The 15,742-nt window shown below is 55.6% G+C and overlaps 1 protein-coding gene across 4 annotated transcripts in view; it reads left to right on the top strand.

The window, feature by feature from the left end:
* The first annotated feature begins 1,392 nt into the window (after positions 1 to 1,392).
* TMEM260 (transmembrane protein 260) overlaps positions 1,393 to 15,742 on the top strand; it is a 31,482-nt gene continuing 17,132 nt past the window's right edge. Inside the window, exons 1-7 of one of the 4 annotated variants that reach the window (XM_076067650.1) lie at positions 1,393 to 1,520; positions 2,915 to 3,270; positions 6,423 to 6,454; positions 7,677 to 7,828; positions 10,733 to 10,910; positions 14,108 to 14,221; positions 14,902 to 15,108. In XM_076067650.1, coding sequence (XP_075923765.1) covers positions 3,063 to 3,270; positions 6,423 to 6,454; positions 7,677 to 7,828; positions 10,733 to 10,910; positions 14,108 to 14,221; positions 14,902 to 15,108 — 891 coding nt within the window. In that variant the 5' untranslated portion in view covers positions 1,393 to 1,520; positions 2,915 to 3,062. The other 3 variants (XM_032956038.2, XM_076067649.1, XM_076067651.1) reach the window with 3 other exon arrangements.

Genomic DNA, 15,742 nt, shown 5'->3' with positions numbered 1-15,742 from the left:
GGGCAGACCCAGGTGCCACGGGTCGACTGACTGAGATGACTGGCTGATGCACCACCTGTGCTCCCTACTGTGCCAACCTGCTGTGCTTTAGCCACCCGGCGCTGCGCTCGTTGTTGTGAGTGTCGCTCCTCCGCCCTCCGTTGTTGTTGGAGGGCGACTGCCTCCAACTGCCCAGTAGTCTCAAGGTGCACCTAGCCTGGCACTAGCCCAGTAGCGTCCTTCACGAGCCTCCTCCACAGAGGCCGATCTTGACACCGCTGGTACCAGTCATCGGCAAGTCCACTCAGCTCCACATCCTCCTGTACCACATCACTCCATCTCTTCTCTAGCCCGTGCCGCGCCCGTTTAGCCCCCTCGATCCGGCCGAACAAAAGCTGATTCGGCATGCGGTGGCTGGGCATGCGGGCTACATGACCCAGCACCACACACACACACAATTCAACACACACAACTCAACACACCGCGGCCCAGCGCGGCCATAACCAACCTCGCCAGCAGGTGGGGCTGTGTCACCGCGTGTCTGCGCACACACGGTCTGTGTGTGTCTCTGTGTGTGTGTCTCTGTGTGTCTCTCTGTGTGTGTGTCCCTGTGTGTCTGTGTCTCTGCGTGTGTCTCTGTCTGTCTGTGTGTCTCTGTCTGTCTGTGTGTCTCTGTCTGTCTCTCTGTGTGTGTCTGTGTGTCTCTGTGTGTCTGTGTGTGTCTCTGTCTGTCTGTGTCTGTGTGTCTCTGTCTGTGTCTCTGCGTGTGTCTGTGTGTGTCTGTGCGTGTCTCTGTCTGTCTGTGTGTCTCTGTCTGTGTCTCTGTGTGTATGTCTGTGTGTCTCTGTCTGTCTGTGTGTCTCTGTCTGTCTGTGTCTCTGTGTGTCTCTGTCTGTCTCTGCCTGTCTCTGCGTGTCTGTGTGTCTCTGTCTGTCTGTGTGTCTCTGTCTGTCTGTGTGTATGTCTGTGTTTCTGTGTGTATGTCTGTGTTTCTGTGTGTATGTCTGTGTTAGTGTCTCTGCGTGTGTGTCTCTGTGGGGCCTGAACAGGAACTGCTCCTTCACACGTGCAGTTCCAGTTCAATCACGGGCGGTTATAACCCCGGATCCGAACCTCGGCTCCCAGCTCATTGTGAACAGTCGCGCTGCGAGTTGCGAGAGCACGTGGCGTGTTCGTGTCTTATTCGCGTGTCTTTAACATGTGGACGTGTTGAGCGCGACTCAATGCACTAACATGTGAACCGGTCCTGGGTCCCGCTCCCCCTCGCTATGAACAACCGTTGGGACACACCGGGGATACAAAGGCGTGCGGGCGTGATTCTGACCACACCACAACCACCGGCCCCCTTCGCCGCTCGTGCCGGCCTTCATCGGCGCTCGCTAAGAGCACTTGCCCCAAGCAGCCTGTGCAGGCTACCCGGGGGACCTTTGCATCGTGTGCGGGTTTTTTTTCGCTCCCCGGGTATCTGGCGGCGTCGGTGATGTGAACGGAAGGGCGACGCTTGGATCACTGCCGGGTCACGAGGGATGAATGGATGCGCGGTAGAGCCCTGTGCGACCGGTTCCCGTCGCCAGCGTGCCGTCTTTCATCATCATCACCACCACCTTCATCGCCTCCTCCTCGTCATCCGGTACCTCGTCATCCCACCACTCGCGGTCTGTACGCGCTCTGTTCTCATCATCGTCTAGCAATTCTAGCCCAACATCATCTCGCCGTTATAATCATTATCATATAGCGATTCTAACCAATCATCTCGCTGTTATAAGCATCATCATCTAGCGATTCTAACCCATCATCATCTCGCTGTTATAATCATCATCTAGCGATTCTAGCCAATCATCTCGCTGTTATAATCATCATCATCTAGCGATTCTAACCAATCATCTCGCTGTTATAATCATCATCATCTAGCGATTCTAACCAATAATCATCTCGCCGTTATAATCATCATCTAGCGATTCTAACCAATCATCATCTCGCTGTTATAATGATCATCATCTAGCGATTCTAACCAATCATCATCTCGCCGTTATAATCATCATCATCTAGCGATTCTAACCAATCATCTCGCTGTTATAATCATCATCATCTAGCGATTCTAACCAATCATCATCTCGCCGTTATAATCATCATCTAGCGATTCTTACCAATCATCATCTCGCTGTTATAATCATCATCATCTAGCGATTCTAACCCATCATCATCTCGCTGTTATAATCATCATCATCTAGCGATTCTAACCAATCATCTCGATGTTATAATCATCATCATCTAGCGATTCTAACCAATCATCATCTCGCTGTTATAATCATCATCTAGCGATTCTAACCAATCATCTCGCCGTTATAATCATCATCTAGCGATTCTAACCAATCATCATCTCGCTGTTATAATCATCATCATCTAGCGATTCTAACCCATCATCTCACCGTTATAATCCTCATCTAGCGATTCTAACCAATCATCATCTCGCCGTTATAATAATCATCTAGCGATTCTAACCCATCATCATCTCGCCGTTATCATCATCATCTAGCGAGTCTAACCCATCATCATCTCGCTGTTATAATCATCATCATCATCTAGCGATTCTAACCCATCATCATCTCGCTATTATCACCATCATCATCTATCTCATCATCATCCATTACATTTTTGTCCACCGCTAGTGCCAATTCACTGGTCTGCGATCGGTCTCGCCTATATAATCGTCTCATTAATTCCATCATCATCATCTATCCCACGAGCTAATCAATTACATATTTATCTCATCCATTCCATCATCATCTCGTCATCCTTCCCCTCATTTCGTCCGTTCAATAATAATAATCATCATCATCGACCACATCACCCATCTCATCAATGCCATCCACAGAAGCTGGAATGTTCTAAAGTGGTAACTGAACTGTTCGTGTGTGTTTTGTGCTGTCCTTAGGTACACCCCATGAGCAACCATCCCACCATCAGATCATCCACCATCCCATCAACTCATCTCTCAGCCATCGTCCACCACTAGTGCCATTCATCTCATCGCATCATCATCATCGTCGTCGTCCAGCCCAGCAGGTGAAGGGTGCGTGAGGATGAAGAGGAGGAGCGGAGTTGACGCGGCCGGTGGTGAGGATGGGCCGGGGACCCCCACCAGGACCGTCTCCTCGCACCGGCGACCCAATGGGAGCCGCGTGGACGGGTCCCTCGGTTCGGGCTGGACTGTCTCCCTGCTGGTTGGAGTCCTGGTCCTGGGAGTCTATTGGCGAACCCTGCACCCGTCATTGCCCGGTGGAGACTCTGGTACTCGGTGACTCTTCACAGCAGATTGCAGACGATGACTCAAGTAATCGATTACACTACCGGTTATCGATTCGAGATGGAAGTGGTGAAAACACTATGTAGCACAATTTTTGTTCCTGGATAGTAAGTGTTAGCTCGTAATTGCTTATGCCTAAAACGTATAGAAAATGGCTATTATTCCCTACAAACATTGCTTTTGCGACCAAGACAGTGATATTTTGAAATGTAACTATTTTCAATGAGTAAACGGGCGAATTTGTGTCTTTTCGTTCACATAAAGTCAGAAAAAAACACATTTATCAAAATTAACATGTATTTTTACTAAAGTAATACAAAAATGACTACAAAAGATTTAGAAGTGAGTAGTTTTTCGAGATTTACGACTATACTGTAAATCACTTTCACGAATCAGTCCCCAAATGTAGTCTCCCATCATGTTCTCGTTATACTGTCCTTGGTAGTGGCTTTCAAAGTCCAGTATAGCTTGGTGGAAGCGCTCGCCTTGCTCCTCCGAGTACGCTCCCATGTCCTTGATGAGCATCAGGGATATGGACTTTGAGGGACATCCTACAGCCCATTGTGCGTAGTTCTTCACCAGAGTCTCAGCCAGCTCCACATAGTTGGCGACCTTGTGAATGCCCAGGAAGCCACGAACCACTGCGACAAAGCTGTTCCAAGCCGCTTTCTCCTTACTAGTGAGCTTCTTGGGGAATTAATTGCACTCCAGGATCCTCTTTATCTGTGGTCCGATGAAGACACCGGCTTTGACCTTTGCCTCAGACAGCTTAGATAAGAAGTCTTGAAGGTACTTGAAGACTGCCGACTCCTTATCTGCAGCTATGACAAATTGTTTCATAAGGCCCAATTTGATGTGCAGTGGTGGCATCAGCACCTTCCGGGGGTCCACCAGTGGCTCCCACTTGACGTTGTTCCTCCCCACACAGAACTCGGTCCGCTGTGGCCAGTCCCGCCTGTGGTAGTGTGCCTTGGTGTCTACATCTTTTGTAGTAATTTATGTATTACTTTAGTATAAATAAATGTTAATTTTGATTCATATGTTGTTGTTTTTCTGACTTTATGTGAACGAAAAGACACAAATTCGCCCGTTTTCGCATTGAAAATAGTTACATTTAAAAATATCACTGTCCTGGTTACAAAAGCAAAGGTTGTGGTGAATAATAGCCATTTTCTGTACTTTTGAGACATAAGCAATTAGTAAATAACACTACCCAAAAACAAACTTTTTTTTGTTACACTGAAATAATCACAAATCGGCACAGAACACACCAATACAGGATCCTGACACACAAGACAAAGATCCCCCGTATAACCTTAACAGACTGTAGGGGCAAGTGCTGTTAGCGAGCACCTATAAAGGCTGGCTCGGTACACGAGGGGGTGGGTGGCCAACACCACGCCCGGCCGCCTTTGTCTCCCTAGCGGCGATGTTTACACATCGCACCGGGTACTCATTTGAGGCTGAGTCGACCTAGGGGAGGCCCCGGACCGGTTCAGATAATCGTCACTGGTGTTGACCGCGAGCGGGAATCGAACCCGTGTCGCCAGGTTCATAGCGCAGTGTGCTAAACGCTACACTACCGCTCTCCACTATGGGCACACACACACCTGGACACACACACACCTGGACACACACACATACCTGGACACACACACACCTGGACACACACACACCTGGACACACACACACCTGGACACACACACACCTGGACACACACACACACAGCTCTGCATAATGGCCTCGCTCAGAAAGTGGCTAGGTTTGTGGCCGGTCAACTTGACGACGTTTTTGTGCCGATGGAGAAATTCTAAAAAAGTCGCAACGTCGCCTGCGCCGCGCCACCTGCTGGCCAAGCTCGCGCGTCGTCCGTGTTCGAGCGTGAGAGAGATAGAGGCCGCCCCATTGTGGTGGTGTCTGTGACGATGTGGCTGCTGCTGCTGCTGACAGGGGCGCGCTCGTGACACAGACGACGATAACGAGGAGCTGCAGCGTAGTGGCGAGCGCACCGCGCTTCGGACCTGGCGGCACCGGTTCATCCCCCGCTCGCGACCAACAACAGTGGCGTATATTTGAACTGGTCTTGGGCCTAGGTCGACTCGACCTCAAATAAGGACCTGGTGTGGTGTGTAAACATCGCCACTGGGGAGCCAGGGGACGTGGTGCTGGCCACCGACCACCTCGTGTGCCGTTCCGGCCTTCATCAGATGCTCCTCGCTAACAGCGCTTGGTTTGAGAGGACAGCATGTCCACCAGGGAGACGTGCCTTATGAAATACGTTTGTGTGCATTTGCTCTCGGTAGATTATTATGGCGGCGGCTTTGGGGGGGGGGACCCTACATCCAGCGGTGGATGGACCTCGGCTTACGATGCTGGCGATGATGTTGCAACTTCTAGCTGTAGTGTCAATGACTTGGCATTCTCGTATTGGGTCACGTGGTTCTGCTGCTCTAAAGAACCCAGGCATCGCTTGTGCTATGGCTGGGGTCAGCTACCAAAATAACGAGAGGAGCCATTTTTTTCTTCCGAATTCGGCAAAAAAAACCCCCTAAATATTTAAAGGGTCGCAATGCACGGCGTGGTGAATACGAGACGGTGGCGATCCTTAATAAGTAACGTGTCACGAAGCGGTCCTCTAAGAGCCACCGCATGCGGCTCTGGAGCCACAGGTCGCCGACCCCTGAGCCATGGGCACTAGTCGAGCGACCCCTACAACAACGGAATTCCGTTCCCGTCGGGGTCACGCTGCCGTGACAACCTGCGCGGTAGAATACTTGTCGTGTAATAACGAAACGAAAATATTAATTGCCAAATTGTTGCGTTGTGAGCAACAGCGCCAACCAGAGGCGAAGTGCCTGTTTTGGTTGTGTGGCAGATTATGAGGGGTATTAAACAATATACAGTAATTCCTAACCCGCTTTGCCAAATGTGTGCGTTATTATTTCTTAAAGCCATATAAAAGCTCATTACAGTACTTTATTAAGCAAAACACGACCCCATAATCTTGCCCAGTGGGTATTCCGCATTTTCATTTGGAATTTTATACAAACTCTGTACAATTCCACTGCGGGTCCCTGGGTTGTGGTTTTTTTTTGTTTTCTCCCTTCTAACCGCCGTGCTCTCCGTGCCTTCGCAGGTGAGCTGATCACAGCGGCGCACGAGCTCGGGGTGAGTGACCGCCGCTGGCGCCCCCGCCGTGCTCGTTCTCGCGTTTGTGCCCGCCCGGGCGACGCGACCGACGTCCGACGTTTTTCCTCCACGTTGGCGGAGTCGCTCGGTGTTCCCTGTGGGGCGAAACGTTGGGCGTCGTGCCGGACAGCGCGCTGCACGACCCGTGATCGCGTCGGTTGAACTTCCGCGAAAGCACGCAGCGCGTTCGGAGAGTGCAGCGGAGCGCAGAGTTGAACTTCGCTCGCCGGTTCTTCACGAATGCCTCCCGCTACGTCAACGCTGCCCCTCGTGACCTTGTGATGCCAATGTCCACCCTGCTCCTGCCCGGGAGCTGCCCTCTTCGGTTCATCTCCGCGGCGGTTTCTCTCTTCGCCGTGCTCCCACATTTGGCTGCGACTCCGTCGTGAGTCTCGACCATCTGCCACCGTCCCTTTGAGCCACGACACGTGCCGCCCATGCCCACCTACTCTCGTTAACCGTTTGAATGAAGTCATCAACCCGCGTATGTTCGATAGTTCGCGTGTTCCTCTTCCGGTCTCATGGTGTTATTCCGAGCGTGCGTCCCTCCACGCTTCTTTACACATTCTTCAATGTGCGGTTTTCCATCCGTGACCAAGTGTCTGCATTGTATGCCACGGCAGATCGGAAGAACATGTTTTAAATGAGTAAACATTGTGGAGAAATATTCCCATATTTGTATACATGGCGCCTTAAGACGCCATCAGATGTATACAATCTGGATTTAGGTCGCATGCCAATGTGAGCGAGCGCATCTTGGCCCGCTGTGGATGTCACTTGATCCAAACCAAACTGCGTTGCAGTCCATCGATGCATCCGAATTGTACGGCGTGCCACGGTGCTGAGCGGTCATGTGTGCATGCGCATGTGTGTGTGTGTGCACGTGTGTGTGTGCGCGTGTGTGTGTGCGTGTGTGTTCACTTGCGGTGGGGAGTGAACCCAGCGACGCGAGTTCAATTCCCACTCATGGCCACCACCAGTGATGATTATATGAACCGGTTCCCGGGCCTCCCCTAGGTCGACTCAGCCTCAAATTAATACCTGGTAGGCGGTGTGTAAACATCGCCACTGGGGAGACAAAGGCAGTCGGGCGTGGTGCCGGCCTTACTAGGTGCTCGCAAACAGCACTTGCCCCAACAGTCTGTTAAAGCTACGGGGGGGGGGGGGTCGGGGGGTCTTTGTCTTTGTGCTGATGTGCCAGGTGGCTCACCCTCCAGGCTACCCGCTCTTCACGCTGCTGGCGAGGCTCGCGATGTCGCTCGCCTCGCCCGGCTCGCCCGCCTTCCGCGTCAACCTCCTCACCGCGGCCTGCGCCGCCGGCGCCGCCGCGCTCCTCCACGCCGCCGTCCACCGGTACCGCTCGTCCTCGCGCCGGTTTGCCGCGGCGACCCCGCGAGTCGCGAGGGGTCACCGCGCAGGCGGCGGTGGCGGTGCTGCTGCCGCCGCCGCCGCCGCCGCTGCTGCCGCGCGGGCCTCCGGCGCGTTCCAGGTCGCGCCGCGTGCCGTTCCGCACCACGTCTGACGTTTCGCTCCGCGTGCCGTGGAGCCTTTGTCAGTTTCGGTAAAAAAGAAACGCTCGACGAGGGAACGGCCAAACGTCCCGAAGCAGAACTCTCCCCAGTAATTATTATTCTTGTTGTTGTGGTGTTTGATCGTAATGGGAATGCAGCCTCCAAAGCCGAAGTGTTTGCAGGGTGCAATGTGGTGAGAGGGCTCTCACCCGGTGAGCAGAGGACGCCGTGAGCAGGGCCGCAGGTGCCGCCCGTGGCACGTGTGCCGGGTGACGCCCGTGGCACGTGTGTCGGGTGACGCCCGTGGCACGTGTGTCGGGTGACGCACGTGGCACGTGTGTCGGGTGACGCCCGTGGCACGTGTGTCAGGTGACGCACGTGGCACGTGTGTCAGGTGACACCCGTGGCACGTGTGACGGGTGACGCCCGTGGCACGTGTGTCAGGTGCCGCCCGTGGCACGTGTGTCAGGTGACGCACGTGGCACGTGTGTCAGGTGACGCACGTGGCACGTGTGTCAGGTGACGCAGCTGCCCGCCTGTGGCACCCTCCACACGGCCTTCGTGGCAGGGGGCCTCGGGTGAGGACGACGTTGTAGTTTGCGCCGTGTCGGTTATGCGGGTCGTTTGACCATACGTCACCAAAGTTTTTAAAGTTGTTACACGCAAATTGGAAAAAACACAGAACCACTGCACCCTCCTGTGAGACTTAGCAGGACCCTCACGAAAACCAGCCTTGAGAATCGCCGAGTCTTCCCAGAGCGTATAAACGACATTGTGTTGTCCTTGTGGGTTGTGGGGGAGGGCCGTGCAGGACCGGTGCAGTTATCACTCGCCAGCCGTGACTGGCAATCGAACTCAGGTCCACCGAGTTCTTCGTGCAATGCGCTAACTGTTGCGCCGCCGCTCCATCGACGAGTATCAATCGAGACCCTGGACACCAGTGCAGTTGAGGCGGTTTTTTGTCGAGGGATTTTGCCGGTTAACTACTGTAATAAATAAAAAAATTTGCTGCAATAAATAATTAAATGCTGCGATAAGTAAATAAATAAAGGACAAATCGTCATCTGTTCCGTGAAAAAATACTGCCGATCATTGTTGATGTTGGGGGTGGGCTCGGCGATTGATTCATTAAAACACAATCGCGTAAAAAAAATCAATCCCGCGATTAATTTTTGACGTGGCTGTCGAGGGGGGGGGGGGGGGAGGGGGGCACGTGCCGACCCGGACGCGCCTTTTAATTCCCTTGTAGTGACGACGCCGTTGCTCAGCCTGTACGCCCGCAGGTACATGCAGCCTCTGCGTCGAATAGTCCAGCCGTTTAAGCAGCCTCATGAAATAATGTAAAACCGAAGTTGTGCATAAGTCAGAATTAATGTGGATATGGTTCTCCCAAGTTTGAAATGAGGAATCTCAATACCCCTAATGATTGGCACGCAGCTTATGGCGGCGGGAGCCGATTATGAGTGATGGGTGAATACAAAGTTTGGAGTATAATAAGAATGTGCAATTTAAAGTGTGTCAAGCCCTCCTTGGGCTGCCGTGGTGAAGGCTGGGTATAACTTTAATGAATTGCGGGGCCCCCCCTCCTCCTCCTCCTCCTCCTCCCTCCGCGTCCCGTCGTGCCCAGCCCCCCTGCGGGCGCGCGGCTGTTTGTGCGAAGGGAGTCCCGGCGACGGGAGAATGGGTGGGCACAGCTGGGGCAGGCGCCTGCCACCCCTCCGATATGGCGCGGCGTGCGCGATGAGCTTCTAATCCGGGTGCGGGAGATTAAAACGGGGCGCTAATCCGCGGACGTCGCTCCGCCGTCGGGGCCGATGCGACGGGGAGGAGAGCGGGCGGGCGGGCGGGCGGGCGGGCGGGCGTTGGGGCCGCCACCCTCTGACGCGCCCGTCACACAGAGGAGCTGACAAGCCCGGGTCAGGGGTCGGCTCATCCCGTCGGGCGTTCTGCGGCGGCGGGGATTAGCTCTCTGCCGCGAGATGCATTACCATTTCAATGGCGGGATTTGCAAAGTTATTGTTGCCGCTCGCTAAACTTGTGAAACGTAGCTAACGGTTTGTAGTGCCGCTTTCGTAGATTACCATTAACCTCCTGCTTAACCTTTTTTTTTTTTTCTCGCCGCCGATCGGGAAGCATATGGAGGGCCGGCTTGCAGTACAGCTGTGCTGCTCGTTGTGTTTACGAATTCAGCGACAAGTCCGCTCGGCCGCCTTGAATGCGCTCCGGGCGTAAGCCCCGTTGTACCTGTGCGTTGACGGCGGCCGGCAAGATCGTGCTTAACGTCGCTCGCTGTTTAAATAACGCGATCCGAGCTTTACGAGCGAAATCGTTGTCAAGTGACTTTCCACCCCCCCCCCCCGCCCCCCCCCGATCGCGTTCTCGGGTGGTCGGAGGCTGCAGACCTGGCACCGTCAATCGCAGCTTTCACAGCGGCAGCAGCCACAAGACGATGGCTCGCTTCGTGGTTGCGGGTTTGTTGAGGTGCCGCTGCCACGCCGTGGAAGTCGGCGGCGTCCCGCTAGTGAAGGGATCTCGGTGACATAAAGTTAACCCCCACACCCCCAGACCCCCCCCCCCCCCCCCCACTTGAGGGTAATTATCCGAATCAGTCGAAGATGAGCGGAGCGGGCGCGATGATTCTATTAAACATTCGGCACTCCCCGCGGGGAAAACGCGGGCCCGACGCCTCTCCGGTCCACGTCTGAACGTCGCGCGGGGACGCGCGCCCCGGCGTGCGGGCGTGCAGGGCGTCCGGCTCCGTGCCGGCCGGCGTTCTCGCCGCGGGCCTCTTCGCCTTCTCGCGCCTCACCTGGCACTGGGCGGTCGCCGCGGAGGTGTTCAGCCTCAACAACCTCCTGGTGGCGCTGCTCGTCCTGCTGGTGGCCTGTTTCGGCGCGGCGCCGGACGCGCCATCGCGGTGCAAGGTGGGTACCGGCCGTGGCTCGCGCGCGCGTGCCTGTGTGTGTGTGTGCGTGCCTGTGTGTGTGTGTGTGTGCCTGTGTGTGTGTGTGCCTGTGTGTGTGTGTGTGCCTGTGTGTGTGTGTGTGCGTGCCTGTGTGTGTGTGCGTGCCTGTGTGTGTGTGTGTGCGTGCCTGTGTGTGTGTGTGCGTGCGCGCGCGTTGCCACAGCTGGTGCATCTTGCCAGTCGTCTCGGTCAGTCAACCCGTGGCACCAGTGCTCTGTCCCGTGACCTTCTGTCAGCGACTCTGCAACACTTCGCGTGGCATCAAAGGGCAGATACGCCATCCCATTGACGTTAACCCCGGCAGGGAATTGACCCTAAAGTGGGCAGGATTGTAGGTGATCGCACGAGCGACCTGCACCGCTGCTCCCCACTCACACACATGTTGTTGCTGCTGCTTCCATAATCGTACACATGTCAAGGTCAACGGGTCATCGCAGATAATGCTGGTGATTAATAATTAAGCAAACTCGGAGTTTATGAAGCCCCCACAATGCCCCACGGCTTCCTCCCTCCCGCTGGATCTCACAGCTGGAGCCTTGTGGACACCTGATCTTCACGGCCTGACCTTCACGGCTCTGACCTTCGCAGCCTGACCTTCACGGCCTGACCTTCACGGCCTGACCTTCACAGCCTGACCTTCACGGCCTGACCTTCACGGCTTGACCTTCACAGCCTGACCTTAACAGCCTGACCTTCACAGCCTGCCCTTCACAGCCTGATCTTCATGGCCTGACCTTCACAGCCTGACCTTCACAGCCTGACCTTCATGGCCTGACCTTCTCGGCCTGACCTTCACAGCCTGACCTTCTCAGCCTGACCTTCACAGCCTGATCTTCACGGCCCGACCTTCATGGCTTCTTCACCCCCCCCCCCCATTTCGTTTGTGGTCATGATCTTGGTGGCTGACCTCTGAGTGCTTTTGCATTTCATCATCATCATCATTATGTGGCCATGATCTCTCCACTGTTGGATGCAAGCCTCCCCAGTCTGTCGCCATCTCTCACGGTCCTGCGATGCTTCCTCTAGTGCCTGCGCACAAGCCGAATTCATCGCTCCATCTCCGGGATCATTGCTCGGTGAGCTAACCACTGCGAAACCGCTCAATACAATGTCGGGCAAACTTAAACCCAAATCTTCCCGTGCTAATCCTAGAGCAACTGCGCTGCCACTGGGGGATCGTACGTTGCAAAATGAAATCGCGCGCGTGCGTGCGTGCCAACGTCTCGCTCGCCCGCTCTCCGTCTCTGTCTCCCCTCTCTCTTCGGGCGACATGTCGTATAAACGTTGTCTCGTCATCCCAGCCGGTGCCACACACAACGCTGTCGAGCGCCGCACCTGCGCGGCAGCGGCGCACGTCCGTGTGGGCTTGCGATAGTTCTGCAAGCGCGCGTTGTAAAATGCGTGGGGATTCGGCCACCCCGAGTGTTGCCTTTGAATCGCGGCTCCTCGCGCGAGTTTAAGCTCGGCCGCCTTGGCGCGGATTCCCCTTGCAGGTCAGCAGCGAGAGTGGCGCTCAACGACTTCAAACGGAGCGCGAGTCTCCGAGAAGGCGTAACACCTATTCTTGACTTAAAATCGCGCACAGATGTGAATTGGGTTATGGAGATCGCAATTGCATTCCGCGTATTAGACTTTCCACCTACTGGCAGATTATTCCTGGTCTGCGGTGTCTGTACTACGTGGGTGTGCGTGCGCACGCGTGTGTGTATGTCTGCAAGTGGGTGGTGATTATCTGAACCGGTTCTGGGCCTCCCGTAGGTTAAATCAACCTTAAATTAGCATCTGGCGTCGTGCGCGAAAAAAACATCCGAATCCCCGCGCATGGTATTGGCCACGGCACCCCATCCTCGTTATCCGTGCTGGCCTGTTGAAGGCTATACAGGGGATGTTTGTCTGTAAGTGAGGAGTGCTGGCGCAGTGATTAGCGCACAGTGCTACTGACCTTGTATGCCTGGCCACGGATAACTTTGGTGGCGAGTGGTCTTGGCGACCCATAGGTTAACTCGGCCTTAAATGAGTACTTGGTGCGGCGTGTACACATCAGTACTGGGGAGACAAAGGCGGCCGGGTGTGGTTCTGGACAGACGGTGCCATTGCATGCCACACTGGCCTAAACAGGAGCTCGCTAACAGAACTTTACCCAATAGTCTCCAAGGCTATACGGGGGAACGTTGTCTCTATACGTCTATGCAGTGTGCGCGCAACGTATGCGCAACGCACGCGAAACGCACGCGCAACGCACGCGTGTTTCAGTTTGTATCGTGAAGCCACTTTGCATTGATGTATTTTTGGCGAGAGACGCTCCTCGTGGCTTCTGTCGGGAGCAATCGGGACGCTAGGGATTTCAAGGAAGGGACAGGGCCAGCGACTTGTCATTGACGAACAGAAGGTGGCAGGCAGAGCGTTTGGCACGTCGTCAGGACGAGGAGGTGGCGATGGGCGGGACGCGTGGCTCGCAGGGTTGAGGAGGAGGGCAGGTGACCCAGACGGGCATCGGAGTGATGATGCCCAGAGGTCCGTGACCTCAGGGAAGACCTCGAGCCAGACGGTGCTGACGATCACGAGGCTGAGCGGTTATGCTTGGAGGTCAGGGGTCATTCGCCCCAGCAGCTGCAGGAAGTCCCAGAAGAGAGCGGTGGCAGCGACAGCTTTGGCAGTGACGACCTCTTGACCTTCACCTGCAGATGTCAGCTGATTTTTTTTTTCCTCCGAAGGCCAGCTGGGCGCCGTCGTGGTAGCTCCTGTGCTGCACAGCGAGAAGAACATAGGTTCAATTCCCGACTCGGGTCTCCTGTGTGGCGTTTGTACGTTCTCTCCCCCTGTTCTGCATGGGTTTCCTCCAGGCTCTCCGATCTCCTCCCAGAGCTAAAACTCACACACACCGTGTAACTGGTAATGGCCAAACAAATCTCCCAATGCTGAAAAACTACGTGCGAATTACTCATGTGGGATCATGCACGGCAGCAGCTTCGCCTGCTGCTGCGAAAACTTGGCAGGACCCTCCTGAAGCAAAAAAAAAAAAAGATTCGCGAGACTCTGCGAGGCCTTCCCGGGTACGCGAGCGGAATCCGAAGGACAACAACACCGGCTGAGCTCGCGCCGTCGGGGGAAGAAACGCGTCGCTTTCAGTGTCCCCACCTGTCGTTGTCTCCGCAGTTCGCCAAGGCCGGAGCGTTCGTGTGCGGCCTGAGCCTCAGCAACCAGCACACGGCGTCGCTCTACGTGGTGTGCCTGGTGCCCTGGGCGCTGCACGCTCTTCTCGAGCGCAAGGTGGTGTGGGAGGTCGCGCCGCTGCGTTGCTCCGGCGGTGCGAGCGTGCGAATCGTCCCGGCGATGAGCAGAGCGAGATGAGAGCGGTCCGGACCGGATGGTCTTGACGCAAGCGCCGCATCGGGACCTTAAGCTCGCACGCGTGGACGCGACCGCACGGCTCAGCCTCCAGATTACTAAGCTGGCACCATTGAGAGCCGAGAGCTGGAATCCTGTAATTAATAGTGCTGAAGCCACTGTCAGAATATGGCTTATTGGTACCAGCCAGGGGTGGCAAATGCTAACAGGGGTTTTATTGAAATATTTTGTCCCTACATCACAAATGTGCACGATAACAAGGTCGCCGTGGTAGCTTTGTACGACAGAAATGTGAACTCGGGGTCCCGTCGTGTGTTCGGGCGTGGGAGCATCAGACGGTGCCTACGCTGACATTCCAACTCGTGTACACTGCCCGTGGTGGACCCTGGCCATGGTGGACATTGCCCATGGCGAGCAGGCCTCAACATTGGCATTGAGCTCTTGAACATAGTGCCCTTAGCGGGAATAGAATAGAATTTTGGCGCCCCAGGTGGTAGCCAGCTAATCCCTTTGGCTCACGGCGTTCAGGATGCTGACGTGGACCCCGCGTTCCGAGCTGACCCCTGACCCCCGACCCCCGACCCTGCCGCTCGCTCGCCCAGGAGCTGGGGGCCGCGTCGCTGCTGCGCCTCGCGGCCTGTTCGGCCGCCGGCCTGCTGCCTCACCTCTACCTGCCCGTGTCGTCACACCTGGGCCTCGCGCGCTGGACCTGGGGCGACCAGTCGTCCCTGCACGGGTTCCTGACGCACCTGCTGCGCCAGGAGTACGGAACGTTCAGCCTGGTGAGCGAGCGCTCCCTCCTCGGTCTGGTGAGCGAGCGCTCCCTCCTCGGTCTGGTGAGCGAGTGCTCTTTACTTGGTCTGGTGAGCGAGAGCTCCTTCCTCGGTCTGGTGAGCGAGCGCTCTTTACTCGGTCTGGTGAGCGAGAGCTCCTTCCTCGGTCTGGTGAGCGAGCGCTCTTTACTCGGTCTGGTGAGCGAGAGCTCCCTCCTCGGTCTGGTGAGCGATTGCTCTTTACTTGGTCTGGTGAGCGAGAGCTCCTTCCTCGGTCTGGTGAGCGAGCGCTCTTTACTCGGTCTGGTGAGCGAGCGCTCTTTACTCGGTCTGGTGAGCGAGCGCTCCCTCCTCGGTCTGGTGAGCCAGCGCTCCCTCCTCGATCTGGTGAGCGAGCGCTCTTTACTCGGTCTGGTGAGCGAGCGCTCCCTCCTCAGTCTGGTGAGCGAGCGCTCCCTCCTCGGTCTGGTGAGCGAGAGCTCCCTCCTCGGTCTGGTGAGCGAGCGCTCTTTACTCGGTCTGGTGAGCGAGCGCTCCCTACTCACCTGGTGGCTACGCTGCTGCTGCAGCACGTGGCTGCCTGGAACCTGGCGACGTAGAGGCGGCAGCGAGGATTGGTGGATCGCACACAGATGGGCTGTGAAACTCCCTTCCCCCGTGGGCGTCGAGG

Source organism: Petromyzon marinus, chromosome 17 (genome assembly GCF_048934315.1).
Source record: "Petromyzon marinus isolate PM22_M1 ecotype Great Lakes invasive population chromosome 17, UKy_Petmar_22M1.pri1.0, whole genome shotgun sequence".
NCBI lineage: Eukaryota > Metazoa > Chordata > Hyperoartia > Petromyzontiformes > Petromyzontidae > Petromyzon > Petromyzon marinus.
This window is presented reverse-complemented; position numbering and strand designations above follow the sequence as displayed.